Raw genomic sequence first — 13449 nt, 5'->3', positions numbered from 1 at the left:
CAGACAAAATTTACATTAACCCTGACTATACATCAACTGAACGACAGAAAAACAAACTACTGAGACAATAACTAAAGAGACGGATTGACGAGGGAGAAAGAGACATTGGGATAAGGGGAGGGAAGATTGTGACTTAGTCAGGATGCCCAAAAGGATGACTGACACCACCAGACATGACAACCATGTATATGTACATAGTTTTAAAAATGCTGAAGAAAATAAATTATTCTGTACATTATACATGCCCAAACAGTTTTCTGTACAAATGCAGACGGACTTCTGAATAAAATAAAAAAACAACAAAAAAAACAAACAAAAAAAAACAACCGAACTGTTAACTCAGGTAGATAGTATAAAACCTAGCTATTACTGAAGTGCTGGCCAAGAATCAGAAAGAAATGAATATACAGTGGAATATGAAATCCCAGAATATGATGTATTCTTTAACAATAACCCAAAAAGAGGAATATTGTATGTAAAACATGATATGAATGCAAAAATGTATTCTAGAATGAATGACACAAAATCAAATGAAACACAAAATACAACAGCACAATATATTACGTATCTAAATTGTATTGCTTCATGCAGGAAGATTGACGATTTCCATGTATCATTTTGTATTTTGGAAGACATCAATAAGCTTAAATGTACAAGGTTTTAAGTAATATCTAGCGATAATATTAATAGTAAATGATGAAGTCTTAGTATCAGATATCCATGGTCAGATGCACGCACATGTGTACACCACAAAGCAAGATGTGTGCACACAGTGGCTCATCAATATGGATGATAAGTGATACTGAAGAAAACAAGAGCTGTACAAGAGAAAATCTTATTCATAAGTCAACTTTAAGCCCGGTCTTTCTTCAAACTATGCATGAACCCAACAACCCAAAGCAACCAGTTAAGTACCCCTTTCCACAAATACACAGAGACACACATAGACTGGATGTACACATGCACAAATACCACAAGTCCACATCTTTGCATGGCCATTTTTTTTCTGGTCCTTTCTCTGGTTGCACACAATAGCATAATATATGTTTTGGGGAGCAAACATGACACTCGGTCATCATTCTTTGCTGGACAGTTCTCTTTTGGTTTATGCATATCACACTTCTTGCATTTGTTCTGCATTGCTCCCTCAACTTATGGTGCACACCATCCGCATCATTGTATAAGCTGCAGAGGTTGAAGCTGGGGTAAAAAGTCGCGGCTTATAGACCAAACTTTACGGTAATCTATGCACATTATCTTTTTCTGACACTAGCTTTTGCCAGATAATGAAACAGCTCATGTGTTCCACACACTTCTGTGGCAAGTGTCAGACATCTGTCTTAACAGTTTTCTGCAGACAGCCTCATCTCTCAGTCCAAGCACGATTTGTCATGCATCATTCACTCTTCAGTGATCCACAACACACTACAGATACAGCACACTAGGAACACTCTAAATAAGCACCAAACATTTATTTTCCTTCTTTAATCATGGCACATTGATCTGACATCACAACACCCATATAACAGAACACAACAGAAATAACTAATGTGGATACATCATCACGGTTGTCTCTTGGATACCAATATCAGGATTATGTGTTGTATTTTCATCAGTGGACACATGTGGCTTAATACATGTATATTCTACATGACTGAAATCATGGCAAAGATTTTTCTGAGTTGGAAGGGAGCAGGAATTAGGACAGAATGCCAAATGCCACTCAATTGAAATTAAATGGTGAACACCAACAAAACTCCAAGGAACAGATGAAGATCTTTATTTTTCTCAAAATCACTTTTCGTGATTCCAACAATAATTTGAAATGATGCACTGAAGCAGGGTTTTTTTTTTTTTTTTTTTTCCCAAAACAGTGTTTTAAATTCACAAAGTGCTTTATAACTGAGTCTCCAGGGCAGGAATTAAACATAAAAAATGCATCTGAACACTAGAAAGAACATGTATAATACTAAAACAATCATTAAGAAAAAAATTTGAAAGAAATAGAACACATTTGAAAGGTAATAGAATGGAAGGCATGCGGGAGAGAAAAAAACAACAACAAACCCACACACATACACAAAGACTGGAAGAGAAAAAAAAAGTATAAGATATTGTACAAATATCTGATGTGAGTTAAAAAAAGAAAAGAAAAAAAGCACATTGTGAATGATGTAAGAAACCCTAAATTAACCAAAAAATGAAGCAATTTAAGGATTTTTGATAAACAGATTGACTGTTCAGTGTGTTTCTGTGTGTCACATCTTGCAGAGTATGCCATGGTAAACTCCACAACATACAGTCACACTCACAGTATATAATATTATTAATACTGAAGTATTTTTTATAAAACACTATAAATCTTGCCAAATATAAAACAGAAAGGTTTTAAATCAAACCTATAATGTTTCGAAGGCCCAGCCATCAATAACAGCCATAACAGAATTAGAAAGAAGCCAACATGCCAAGATATAAATTAAGATTCGAAGAAATTCATCTTGGAATCTACAAGTAAAAAACCGTAGACAAAACAAAACAAACAAAAAAACCCAAAAAAGCTTAGGAAAAAAAAGTGAAATATCACAAGGACATAAAATGGAATACCTAAATACAAAAATGTATCTTTTCAAAATCTATAAACCAAGTATAAGTTATTTCATTGACACAAAATTTATCTTTTAAGCAGAATAAAAGTTTCCATTGAGAGAAAAATACATAAATCACAGATCTGATTGAATATGTACATGTAGCACATTTCCTGAAAATGTCCTGATCTGCTTTCACCGAGTGGCCTTCACTGTTCCACCTTGCGTAGTACATTCCACCCAGTCAGGCCAGAAAGTGTCCTTCATCCTTTCACAGTAGGCCACCAGTCGTGGGAACTCTGCTGTTGGTGTCAGACAAAACATAATGATTAATTATTAAATTAAAAAACAAACTGTATTTATATATAAACACTATACAAATGTCTGCCAGAAAAGGTGACTCAGTCCTGAAGAGGCTACCACCCTGGAGGCATGGGTTTGAGCCTGCTGAGGACAGGGGAAAAAAAAAAAAGGCAGCAATACAAGGGCATCCAGGAGTCATGACCTGGGTGCGGCCTGGTCCCCTTTCAGTGTAAGGAGTTAACTCTCTCCATACGAACGGCGAAAGAGACAACGTTAACAGCGTTTCACCCCAATTACCACCATCAAAATATTGCAAGCGGAAGGCTCTTATACTGAAGAGGTGAATGTTGACAAAGAATACCACAATTCTGATGACGGAAGCTAAAGGTTGGGTCATTCAGACACCCACTGGACATCCGAGGGGTCTGTGTAGAGGAGAAGAGAGGACTGGCCGTACTGAGTGAGTTAAGGGCTGAAACACTTGACTGAGGGGGGCTTCTTCTCTGAAGACCCTGTACTGTCCAGCTCTCCCCACAGTTTCTTTTCACTACAAACACATCAGTCCATAAAATCTGGTTTCAGTGTGCTTTGATCATAAAGCAATGCTTTGTGGATTCTGCAAGAAGAAAATATGCTGTATCTTAAGTTGCTGATAGCTCAGCTGGTCAAACATGGCCATATCAGGGCTGAAAAAAAGTGAATATCAGTCCCATGAAAAAAACAACGAAAAACAACAAAAACCATGGAGTGATGCTCTGCTGAAGACTATACCATAAAAAAATAATGAAAGAAATGACAACAGAGAAAAGGAAAAGGCCAGAAACAAAGACAGCAGTAGAGGAAATTTCAAGCACACAATTTCCAGGTGTAGGGATATCATTTACATTCAGAGAGCCCCAGAACCCCATGGGGGGAAGGGTGGGTGGGGGAGAAAGCAAGCTAACCTGACTCATATGAACACATCCACACACACTATGCAAGCACACCAACCTTTGAACATGGCTGACACAGAACCAGGCAGCTGCCAGTAGATCTGAGAGAGCTGACCAAACACAGCACAATCTTCTTCACATGGCTGATCTCCCATCAGGAACTTTTTTGTGCCTGAAATACAGTTCAGTCTTCTAAACCATTCACAATCTAACCTCAGAAATTCATTAGTGTCTGAAAGACAGTATTGTCTTTTTCATATACACAGCCCTTCATCAAGAATTCATTATTGTCTATAAAAAACAGCACTGTCTTTCTCACATATACAGCCCTTCATCAAGAATTAATTAGTGTCTGGCATACAGCATAGTTTTCTGCCAGATACATTCCCTTGTAAAGAAATGGTGCCTGAAATATGGCCCACAATTTTTTTCCACACATGTAATGGCAGTGCTTGAGACACAGTGCAATCTTTTTGCATACAAAACCCTTCATCAAAGAGCAAACATTGTAAACTGTGTAATGTGTGCCTCATAATTATAAAGTCCAATCATTCTCACAGACGAAATTCATTGTCAGGAATTAATAAAAGTGCCTGAAATACAATATAATCATTCTCACATTGCAGCATAATAATCATTACACTTACCATCCTCACACAGTAAAATCTTCCTCATAAACACATTCCTTTATTAGATTTTTTCTTTTTCTTTTTTCTTTTTTAGCTCAGTTTGTGTAACATAGTTATTTCTATGCATGTGGTTCTGTGTCAGAAATTCTGAGCACCTGCAACATTCACATTCCACAATACCTATTTCTGTTTTGCTCAGCATAGTTAAAAAGACAGCAAGGCAAGAACTTGGAGAAGAATTAACTCTCATAATTTTCCATGGCGTGTGATGGCAGTTGTGTGTGTGTACATGTGTGTGGATGTGTGGCAGTGAGAGGCTGGAGGGTGCACTGTGACCTATTCTCTCTCTCTGTTGTCTCTATCTCAATATGTGTATGTGTGTATTGAGAGCAAATTGAAGGTAGTTATATACATGTGAAAGTGTGTGTGTGGGGGTGGGAGGGATTGTGAGTGTGAGGGATTGTGAGTGTGTGTGTTTAAGGTACATGATATACAGATGATTATCTCATGAAAGTAGCAGTTATTATTATCATTTGTGTTGTGCACAAATTATTCATCTGTCTGTCTTCTTGTTAAGATAAGGAAATCAAACACCAGAACATTTTCATTTCCCAAATAAATGCAAGCTGTGAACAAAAGTCCAGCAGACTCACCCAGATAGTCACTGAGAGCAGTAAGGTCTTTCCTCGCAATCTGCATGACTTCTTCTTGACTGTGTCTTCCAATGCCTTGAGCCCACGCCATTTTCGCTAACCGAGGAGTCAAGAAAAGCTTGACATAGAGGGTAGCAAAACGGAAGGGAAACAATTTTTCAAGAAAATCTTCATCAACCTCAGTCACGAAGCGAGTCAAGAGCAGAACCCTGCAAAGCACACACACAGACATTAGCTGAGCAACCTGTCTTGGTCAGCATCTTTAGGACAGAAGCAACATAAATTCTGTCATGGCTTAGTCAGTATCATTTAAACGGAGGCCAGAGAAGCTCATAATAATTCAAATAATTGTTACAGTGTTTACACAGCCAATCGCTTTGTGTCTGAAATGTGTCTGCCAGCATATGCACACCATCTCTTGTCTGAATCCTTCCCTCTCCATCTTCCCTCCCCTTTTTTTCAACTCTTCTCCCTGCCCCTCTCCACTTGATGTCAGGCCGACCCTCTGCCCCCTCTCCACTTGATGTCAGGCTGACCCTCTGCCCCCTCTCCACTTGATGTCAGGCTGACCCTCTGCCCCCTCTCCACTTGATGTCAGGCTGACCCTCTGCCCCCTATCCACTTGATGTCAGGCCGACCCTCTGCCCCCTCTCAACTTGATGTCAGGCTGACCCTCTGCCCCCTCTCAACTTGATGTCAGGCCGACCCTCTGCCCCCTCTCAACTTGATGTCAGGCTGACCCTCTGCCCCCTCTCCACTTGATGTCAGGCCGACCCTCTGCCCCCTATCCACTTGATGTCAGGCCGACCCTCTGCCCCCTCTCAACTTGATGTCAGGCTGACCCTCTGCCCCCTCTCAACTTGATGTCAGGCCGACCCTCTGCCCCCTCTCAACTTGATGTCAGGCTGACCCTCTGCCCCTCTCCACTTGATGTTAGGCTGACCCTCTGCCCCTCTCCACTTGATGTTAGGCTGACCCTCTGCCCCCTCTCCACTTGATGTCAGGCTGACCCTCTGCCCCTCTCCACTTGATGTCAGGCTGACCCTCTGCCCCTCTCCACTTTGTCAGGCTGACCCTCTGCCCCTCTCCACTTTGTCAGGCTGACCCTCTGCCCCTCTCCACTTGATGTCAGGCCGACCCTCTGCCCCCTCTCCACTTGATGTCAGGCTGACCCTCTGCCCCCTCTCCACTTGATGTCAGGCTGACCCTCTGCCCCTCTCCACTTGATGTCAGGCTGACCCTCTGCCCCCTCTCCACTTGATGTCAGGCTGACCCTCTGCCCCTCTCCACTTGATGTTAGGCTGACCCTCTGCCCCCTCTCCACTTGATGTTAGGCTGACCCTCTGCCCCTCTCCACTTGATGTCAGGCTGACCCTCTGCCCCTCTCCACTTGATGTCAGGCTGACCCTCTGCCCCCTCTCCACTTGATGTTAGGCTGACCCTCTGCCCCTCTCCACTTGATGTCAGGCTGACCCTCTGCCCCTCTCCACTTGATGTTAGGCTGACCCTCTGCCCCCTCTCCACTTGATGTCAGGCTGACCCTCTGCCCCCTCTCCACTTGATGTTAGGCTGACCCTCTGCCCCCTCTCCACTTGATGTTAGGCTGACCCTCTGCCCCCTCTCAACTTGATGTCAGGCTGACCCTCTGCCCCCTCTCCACTTGATGTCAGGCCGACCCTCTGCCCCCTCTCCACTTGATGTCAGGCTGACCCTCTGCCCCCTATCCACTGGATGTCAGGCTGACCCTCTGCCCCCTCTCCACATGATGTCAGGCCGACCCTCTGCCCCTCTCCACTTGATGTTAGGCTGACCCTCTGCCCCCTCTCCACTTGATGTTAGGCTGACCCTCTGCCCCTCTCCACTTTGTCAGGCTGACCCTCTGCCCCCTATCCACTTGATGTCAGGCTGACCCTCTGCCCCCTATCCACTTGATGTTAGGCTGACCCTCTGCCCCTATCCACTTGATGTCAGGCTGACCCTCTGCCCCCTATCCACTTGATGTTAGGCTGACCCTCTGCCCCCTATCCACTTGATGTCAGGCTGATCCTCTGCCCCCTATCCACTTGATGTCAGGCTGATCCTCTGCCCCCTCTCCACTTGATGTCAGGCTGACCCTCTGCCCCCTCTCCACTTGATGTCAGGCTGACCCTCTGCCCCCTCTCCACTTGATGTCAGGCTGACCCTCTGCCCCCTCTGCAGAAAGCACTGCTCATCTTGTTTTGGTCACTTGAATTGCCATAGTGCTTGTGCCCACCTGAATATGAGTAATGTATAATTTAAGCCAATGCAATCCATTGTCGAGACACATCCTTTCCCACCTTCTATCACCTGTCTGCTTAATTCCATCTCCCATGGTTGAGCAGGCACCATGCTGTGGTCTCTGATTTAAATGCTTTCCTTCCTGTCTGCCTCCTTATTTTTCTCTTCATCCCCAACTTCACCCCACGCTTTCCTGGTTATGTGTGCCTGTGTGTTTACAAATAAGTTTTGAAGGAACAGTAATATCATATAAAGGTAATGCATGCAATCCATCACAGCGTGTCTCAGATTGGTCAGCTTGTTAACTTTAAATTAGCTCGTAAGTTTAACCAGCCAGGAATGCCTTAACTGGACACATGTAAAAAAAAGAATGTGTTCTGGGGAAAGGCTAAAAACCCAGATGCAGACTTGGTTTAATTAAACAAACAGACAAAATCATCATCCACAGATGCAGCGTACCAATACAGATCTTCCTCAGCCAGGCGCTGAAAGGCCACGGCCACAGCACGCTGTTCTGATGACATCCAGGAGCTGAGGTTCACATTCCGCTGTCTGTTGAGAAAGCTGATGCTGAAGGCACTGTCCGCTATGTTGTCTCCATTGTAAGTGATCCAGGGGCACTTGCTTTTGCTGGATTTCTTGGGGCCTGATTCATACTGTCCAATTGTATGCAAACAGCCATTATTCTGCACGTCGTATCATCATCACCACTATTTTAAATGCAAATTGTGAAGTCTGTAAAATTCCACCTTTCCCAAAACACTCAAGTCTCTGCTGAAATTCCATCCTTCAAAGCACTCAGCATTTAAAACAATGAAATCTTAACTGTACATTAGAGCTTATTTTAAATTCATGTTGAGTTTATAATCTCCTTGAATTTTATCAAAACATAAAATGAAGACACTGGGGAATGTGCTTTCAATTTCAATGCCCACCAAATTTGGAACTCGCTGCCATTCAGTCTGTGCAACAATCACTCTGGGTGAATTAAAGATCAATCAGAAGATATATTATTTTGCCAAGCATTCATTAAATCTGTTATTGGCTTGATCTGTTTGTGTGGATGGCTGTTTAAGCATGTGTGTGTGGTGTTTGTACATGAATTGTGAAAGTGGAGTGCAGTTGCATTACCCAAGATACCCAAGATAATGTGCTATATAAAATGATACATCATAATCATCACTACTATATAAATATACATACCTGGTAGGGTATTTTTGCCATGCGCAAATATGTTTCCAGCTTGACAGTAAAGGGTACTGAAGAGGGCGCATAAGGTGATCGGCCAAAATCATGCAAGATGACAGTGTCTGGAGGGTACCTCTGTCTGACACAGTGACAGGAAGTAACAATATTTACATAAATAACTTGTCAGCAAAAAAAGAAAAAAAAGAAGAAAAGAATCACACACTGTGTGTGCTATAATGAATATCTATTATAATAATGCATATGGAATAAAAAAAATATTCATGTGACTCTGTTTTCTTTCAGAAAAAAAATCATAAGTAACACTGTAAAACTATGCACTATCCTTTCACACAATTTATGCAGCTACTGCCTGACAATGACACACATATATGAATGATATATATATGCACAAACACACATGTAACACACATGTGTAAACATACATTTATACAAGAAAACATATCTGCTAGACACACATATACAAAATCACTGACATAGCAAAGGGAATTATTCTTCTCTTTTGTTCATTGTTGATAAACTCTCATGTGTTCTATTACATTCATTTTCTATGTGTGTCTCACTTACACACATATTGTGTAAATCTCACAAACACATAAAGCACCTGCATACAGAACATTAGTGCATCTACACTCATACTATCCAACTGCCATAATGCTAAAAACAAAATGTATAAATACATCTCTTTCAGTTCAATAATATTTAGCAATGTGTGTAGCAATGTTCATAATAGTATTGATTTAAAAAAAAAAAAAGAAGAAAAAAGAAAAGTCTTTTGTATTATCATTTCAAATTGTTAGAAGTGATTTGCTGGTTTCTTCAGACAATTGCAGAGCTTCTATTTATTCTGGTATTTTTTCTTCTCATTCTCCTGGTCATTCTTTTTTCTTGTCCTTCTCCTTTACATTTTAATATCTGTTTTAAACAATCTTAATCCTTTACTTACTTTAGACATTCCTGAGAAAATATTGAAGCTGAAAACAACACTCACACACATACATATTAAATGCATTTTTTCTGGCTAAGTTCCCACCCTCTATAGCCCCCTCCAATATCACTGTGAAAAGACAAACTAAAGAAAGAGAAGATATGATTACAAATTATTAATACCTAAAGGAAATACACAAACTTATCTCACAGACACACACGCACTTATATCTATCTATCTATACATATGTGTGTGTGTGTTTACACACACACACACAAAGAAAGACACATATTACTCATAAATATATCTACTGGGCAACTATTCACAAGCCAGTGCATTTGAGCTCACGCGCAACACACACACACACACTTTATTTATTTGCGTAACGATCACAATACATTGCGCAACCACATTACTTCTTCCATTGAAGTGACCGCAGTCATCATGTTAACTATTCTGTCACTTGGAGGGGAGGTCGGATGCGCACTGAAAAAAAAAAAAAGTCTAGGCTACTGGGGCAGACTGCAGGCCCTTGACACAAACATGTCAATGGTCTTGGCATCCACAACTTCCTGGGGGGGTCGTTCCAGTCTCTAATGGTCCGTGGTAAGGACACCTGCTGGTACTGGGTCCGGCACAGAGGCAGTACAAGCTGCTGGTTGTGGGCTCTTCTCTGGTGAGCGGGCAGTGGCTGGAGCTTGTCCCTGATGGTGTTAATGGTGATAGTGTCATGCTGGATGCGGTACAGCATGGAAAAGTGGGCAGTCTGGCGCCTGGATTCCAGGGAGGGCCACCGTTGATCATATTCAACATGCTTGAGGTGTTGCGGTAACGGCTCATGATGAACCAGGCTGCGTGATGCTGAACAGCCTCCAACCTGTCAATGTTCTGCTGCAGTGGGGATCCCAGACTGTAGTGGCGTACTCTAAGATAGGCTGTACGTAGGTCTTGTACACTGCTGTAGTGGTGTACTCTAAGATAGGCCGTATGTAGGCCTTGTACACCGTCTCCTTGATCCCAAGAACCCAAGAGTCTTGTTGGCCTTGGAGCACACGGTGTTAATGTGCTCGTTCCAGCTCAGGTCTTTTATGATGGTGACGCCCAAGTACCTGGCACTGTCAACGGTGGTCAGGGTGTGTCCGTGCAGCTGGTATGTAGGCTGTAGCACCTTCCTGCAGCGTGTCACTGGCAGCGTGGAACACTTCCCTGGGTGGAATCTCTTCTCCCACTCAGCAAGCTGGTCGAGGTTGTGCTGTAGATGGGCCTGTTCTTCCTAGGAGTGGACCACATTGTACACTGCTGTGTCATCTGCAAACAGTCAGGTGTGGGTGTTGAGCAGGTCTGGCAGGTCGTTATTATTGACCAGAAACAGGCATGGTCCTAGCACGCTACCTTGAGGGACTCTGGACTGGACACTGATGGAGTCCGAGCATGCTCCGTTGATGACCACTGCCTGTCTCTGGTCTCGCAGGAAGTCGGTGATCCAGTGGTTCAGCACCCCCTGGATGCCGTAGTTTTGGAGCTTGTGGATCTGGAGGGAGTGGTTGACCCGATCAAATGCTTTTGTGAAATCAAGGATCAGAACGTCCGTCTGTTTCCCTCGGGCCATGTTCTCCACCAGCTCATCAGCAAACTCGAGGAGCTGCGTCTCGCAGGACCGCCCCTTCTGGAATCCATGCTGCCGGTCGTTGAGCACCCTGTGGTGCTCAAGGTGGTCCATGATGGTGCTGGTCAGGATGTGCTCCAGCACTTTGCAGCAGACACTGGTCAGCGACACCAGGTGGTAGTTGGCTGGCTCATACTGCTCACCCTTCTTAAAAACTGGTGTTACAAACAATACACCTTGCTCCCACAAACTTATTGTCCCAGGGACTGAGTAAGAGAGTTGACAGTGCATTTTACGTAACCCATGGAGTGAGGTGCAAGCCTATAAAATTTAATTCGTATTTTTCTGAAAGAAACAATTCATGCCGAAATATTGCTTTCTAAATTCATTCTCTCCGAACACTCTTGAACCTTCACTCCTGTGGAAGGGGACACACGCTTAATTGGAGCAATGGGGACATGGCCGGAAAGGGGCAGGAAGGGAATGGGTTGGGGGGAGGGGTTTATTTTCAATTTCAATATGTGTCGCTTTGTGCATAGTCCCCACCCGTCACCCAAGTTGTTGTACAGGAGTCGGGACAAAAGTTTTGAAACTTTTCAGTCTTTTCATCACTCCCTTTTAATTGTTTAATTCACAAGAGTTATATCTTTTTGTCAAAGTTCCACGCCCTACGCCAAAGCCTTTCATCGTGAATGCTTAGCGCAGTCGAATCTTGACAGATCTATGCTGGTAACGTAAGCCAATGTTACGTCAGTACTAAGTAGCTGCTGCAGCAGCAGCTGTTGTGATAGCAGTGGTACAATGGGGGAAAAACAAGCCGTGATGCTTTTATTCACCGTCCCTTCATTACTTGAATTGTTTCTAAACAAAGTTTGGAAGAAACTGGTTCAAGCCAGGTTCTACGCCCTGTAGTTGTCCAATGTAGTCAGTATATTCATTAGTTTCGTAAGTTCGCACTGACCTTTTCAAATCTTCGTCAGGTGCCCTTCGATCTCTCAGCAATCTGTACAGGACAAGTCCAGCTGAAGACACCATAAGTCCTCCAGTGAGGGTGAACAGAGTCGGGTGCCTGTCTAAAACATCTCTCAGTTCCTCCATTGTCTGCGGTCTCACACACTGCTGTGTGTCTGCGAACACTGCACTGACACACTACGGCGCATTCCTCTGTGTGCAATTCAACACGCGTTTTCTAATCACACGTTTGTGCAACTGAGCCAACTATGCACCGTGAAAGGGGGGCGGGGATGGGGGGTGGTTCTGTGTGCGTATGTGTGTGTGTGTGTGTGTGTGTGTTAGTAACGCCTGCCAGTGTGTGTGTGTGTGTGTGTGTGTATGTGTGTGTGCCGTGTGCGCGCGCAGTGTAGTGTGAAGTCAGTCCGCACTGAGCCGTCAGTGTGCATGTGTGTCTGTATGTGCGCTGCACGCGCGGCGGCATATTATTGTCATCAGTTCAACTTGATTCAGTTATTGTCAGTCACATGTCAGTGATGTCACTCGTGTGCAATTTTCAATGTTTCAGTACAATAATGCCGCGCCACTGTCAAGTATGTGTCACAGTGACACTGACTTCAGCAACATGATCTTGATCATTGCTTGTACGGCGGGGGACGGCACGAACCTACTATGATACCGTACTGAAATATATATGGTTTTAACCTATGAAATAGATATAGTTATCAGTGTCCGTGTGCCGTGGGGACTGGACGGACTGGTTCATTTTAGTTGAGAAACACACACATCGGGCACATGATGTCACCGAATAGTATTCTCTCCCCTCTTTTTCTCAATCTGGTCAGTGTGCCAAAATCATAGTCTCACTGATTCACTGAGTCAGCCGGTCACACACAACATACATGATTACTGAGTACTAAAGCGAAACTACACACACCGGCTGCATGGCAACTTGACATGAATTGACACTCACACACACACACACACACACGGCACACACGGCGGCACTGGCACGTCAGTACACTGACTGGCAGACACTGACACACACTGGCGTCAGCACTGAATCGACTCGACTGATGACTGATCGGTGACTGAGGCACTGAAGTGGACAAGGAAGCTTGATAAAGTCTCTAGTGAAGTCAGAAATAAAAGTAAGCTTTGGGTTACGGGTAATATCCCGGCCGAGGCATTCCGGGCGCCAGAATGAGAGTCAGTTTTCTTTGATTCTTATTCAGTGGAAATGATTGTCAACGGAGTTGCTGCGGCAGCTGAACCACATGACTGGGTGGACAAATAGGAAGTTAAAATCGACTCGACTAAAGTCTTTTTATGTTATATATTTTTAAAACTTCATTACTGATGAACACCGCTTAACTCTGCAACATGGGGATTCAAGT

At 43.3% G+C, this 13449-nt stretch overlaps 1 protein-coding gene across 2 annotated transcripts; it reads right to left on the bottom strand.

Moving 5' to 3' along the window:
• Positions 1-1463: 1463 nt before the first annotated feature.
• On the bottom strand, positions 1464-12373 carry LOC143298990 (failed axon connections homolog). Of its 2 annotated transcripts, none has more exons than XM_076612050.1 (6): positions 12063-12373; positions 8565-8688; positions 7821-8017; positions 5103-5311; positions 3879-3992; positions 1464-2884 (listed from the first exon to the last, which is right to left on the bottom strand). In XM_076612050.1, the coding sequence occupies exons 1-6, from the start codon at positions 12197-12199 to the stop codon at positions 2781-2783; spliced, it is 885 nt and encodes a 294-aa protein (XP_076468165.1). In that variant the 5' UTR covers positions 12200-12373; the 3' UTR covers positions 1464-2780. The 2 variants fall into 2 exon arrangements, with proteins under 2 accessions (XP_076468165.1, XP_076468164.1); XM_076612049.1 differs by having other exon boundaries at positions 1464-2887; positions 12063-12368.
• Between the last annotated feature and the right edge of the window lie 1076 nt (positions 12374-13449).

The sequence above is a fragment of the Babylonia areolata genome, chromosome 24 (assembly GCF_041734735.1).
Source record: "Babylonia areolata isolate BAREFJ2019XMU chromosome 24, ASM4173473v1, whole genome shotgun sequence".
Classification (NCBI taxonomy): Eukaryota; Metazoa; Mollusca; class Gastropoda; order Neogastropoda; family Buccinidae; genus Babylonia; species Babylonia areolata.
The sequence above is the reverse complement of the archived record's forward strand: the minus strand, read 5'-3'. Positions and strand labels throughout refer to the sequence as shown.

Bases quoted from the DNA above. Each gene is read 5' to 3' on its own strand.
- LOC143298990 (XM_076612049.1), bottom strand. From the start codon at position 12,199: ATGGAGGAACTGAGAGATGTTTTAGACAGGCACCCGACTCTGTTCACC. The intron at 8,018-8,564 runs GTATGTATATTT...ACAATTGGACAG, and splicing joins TGGCAAAAATACCCTACCAG to TATGAATCAGGCCCCAAGAA. The intron at 3,993-5,102 runs GTGAGTCTGCTG...ACTGTATTTCAG, and splicing joins TGCTCTCAGTGACTATCTGG to GCACAAAAAAGTTCCTGATG.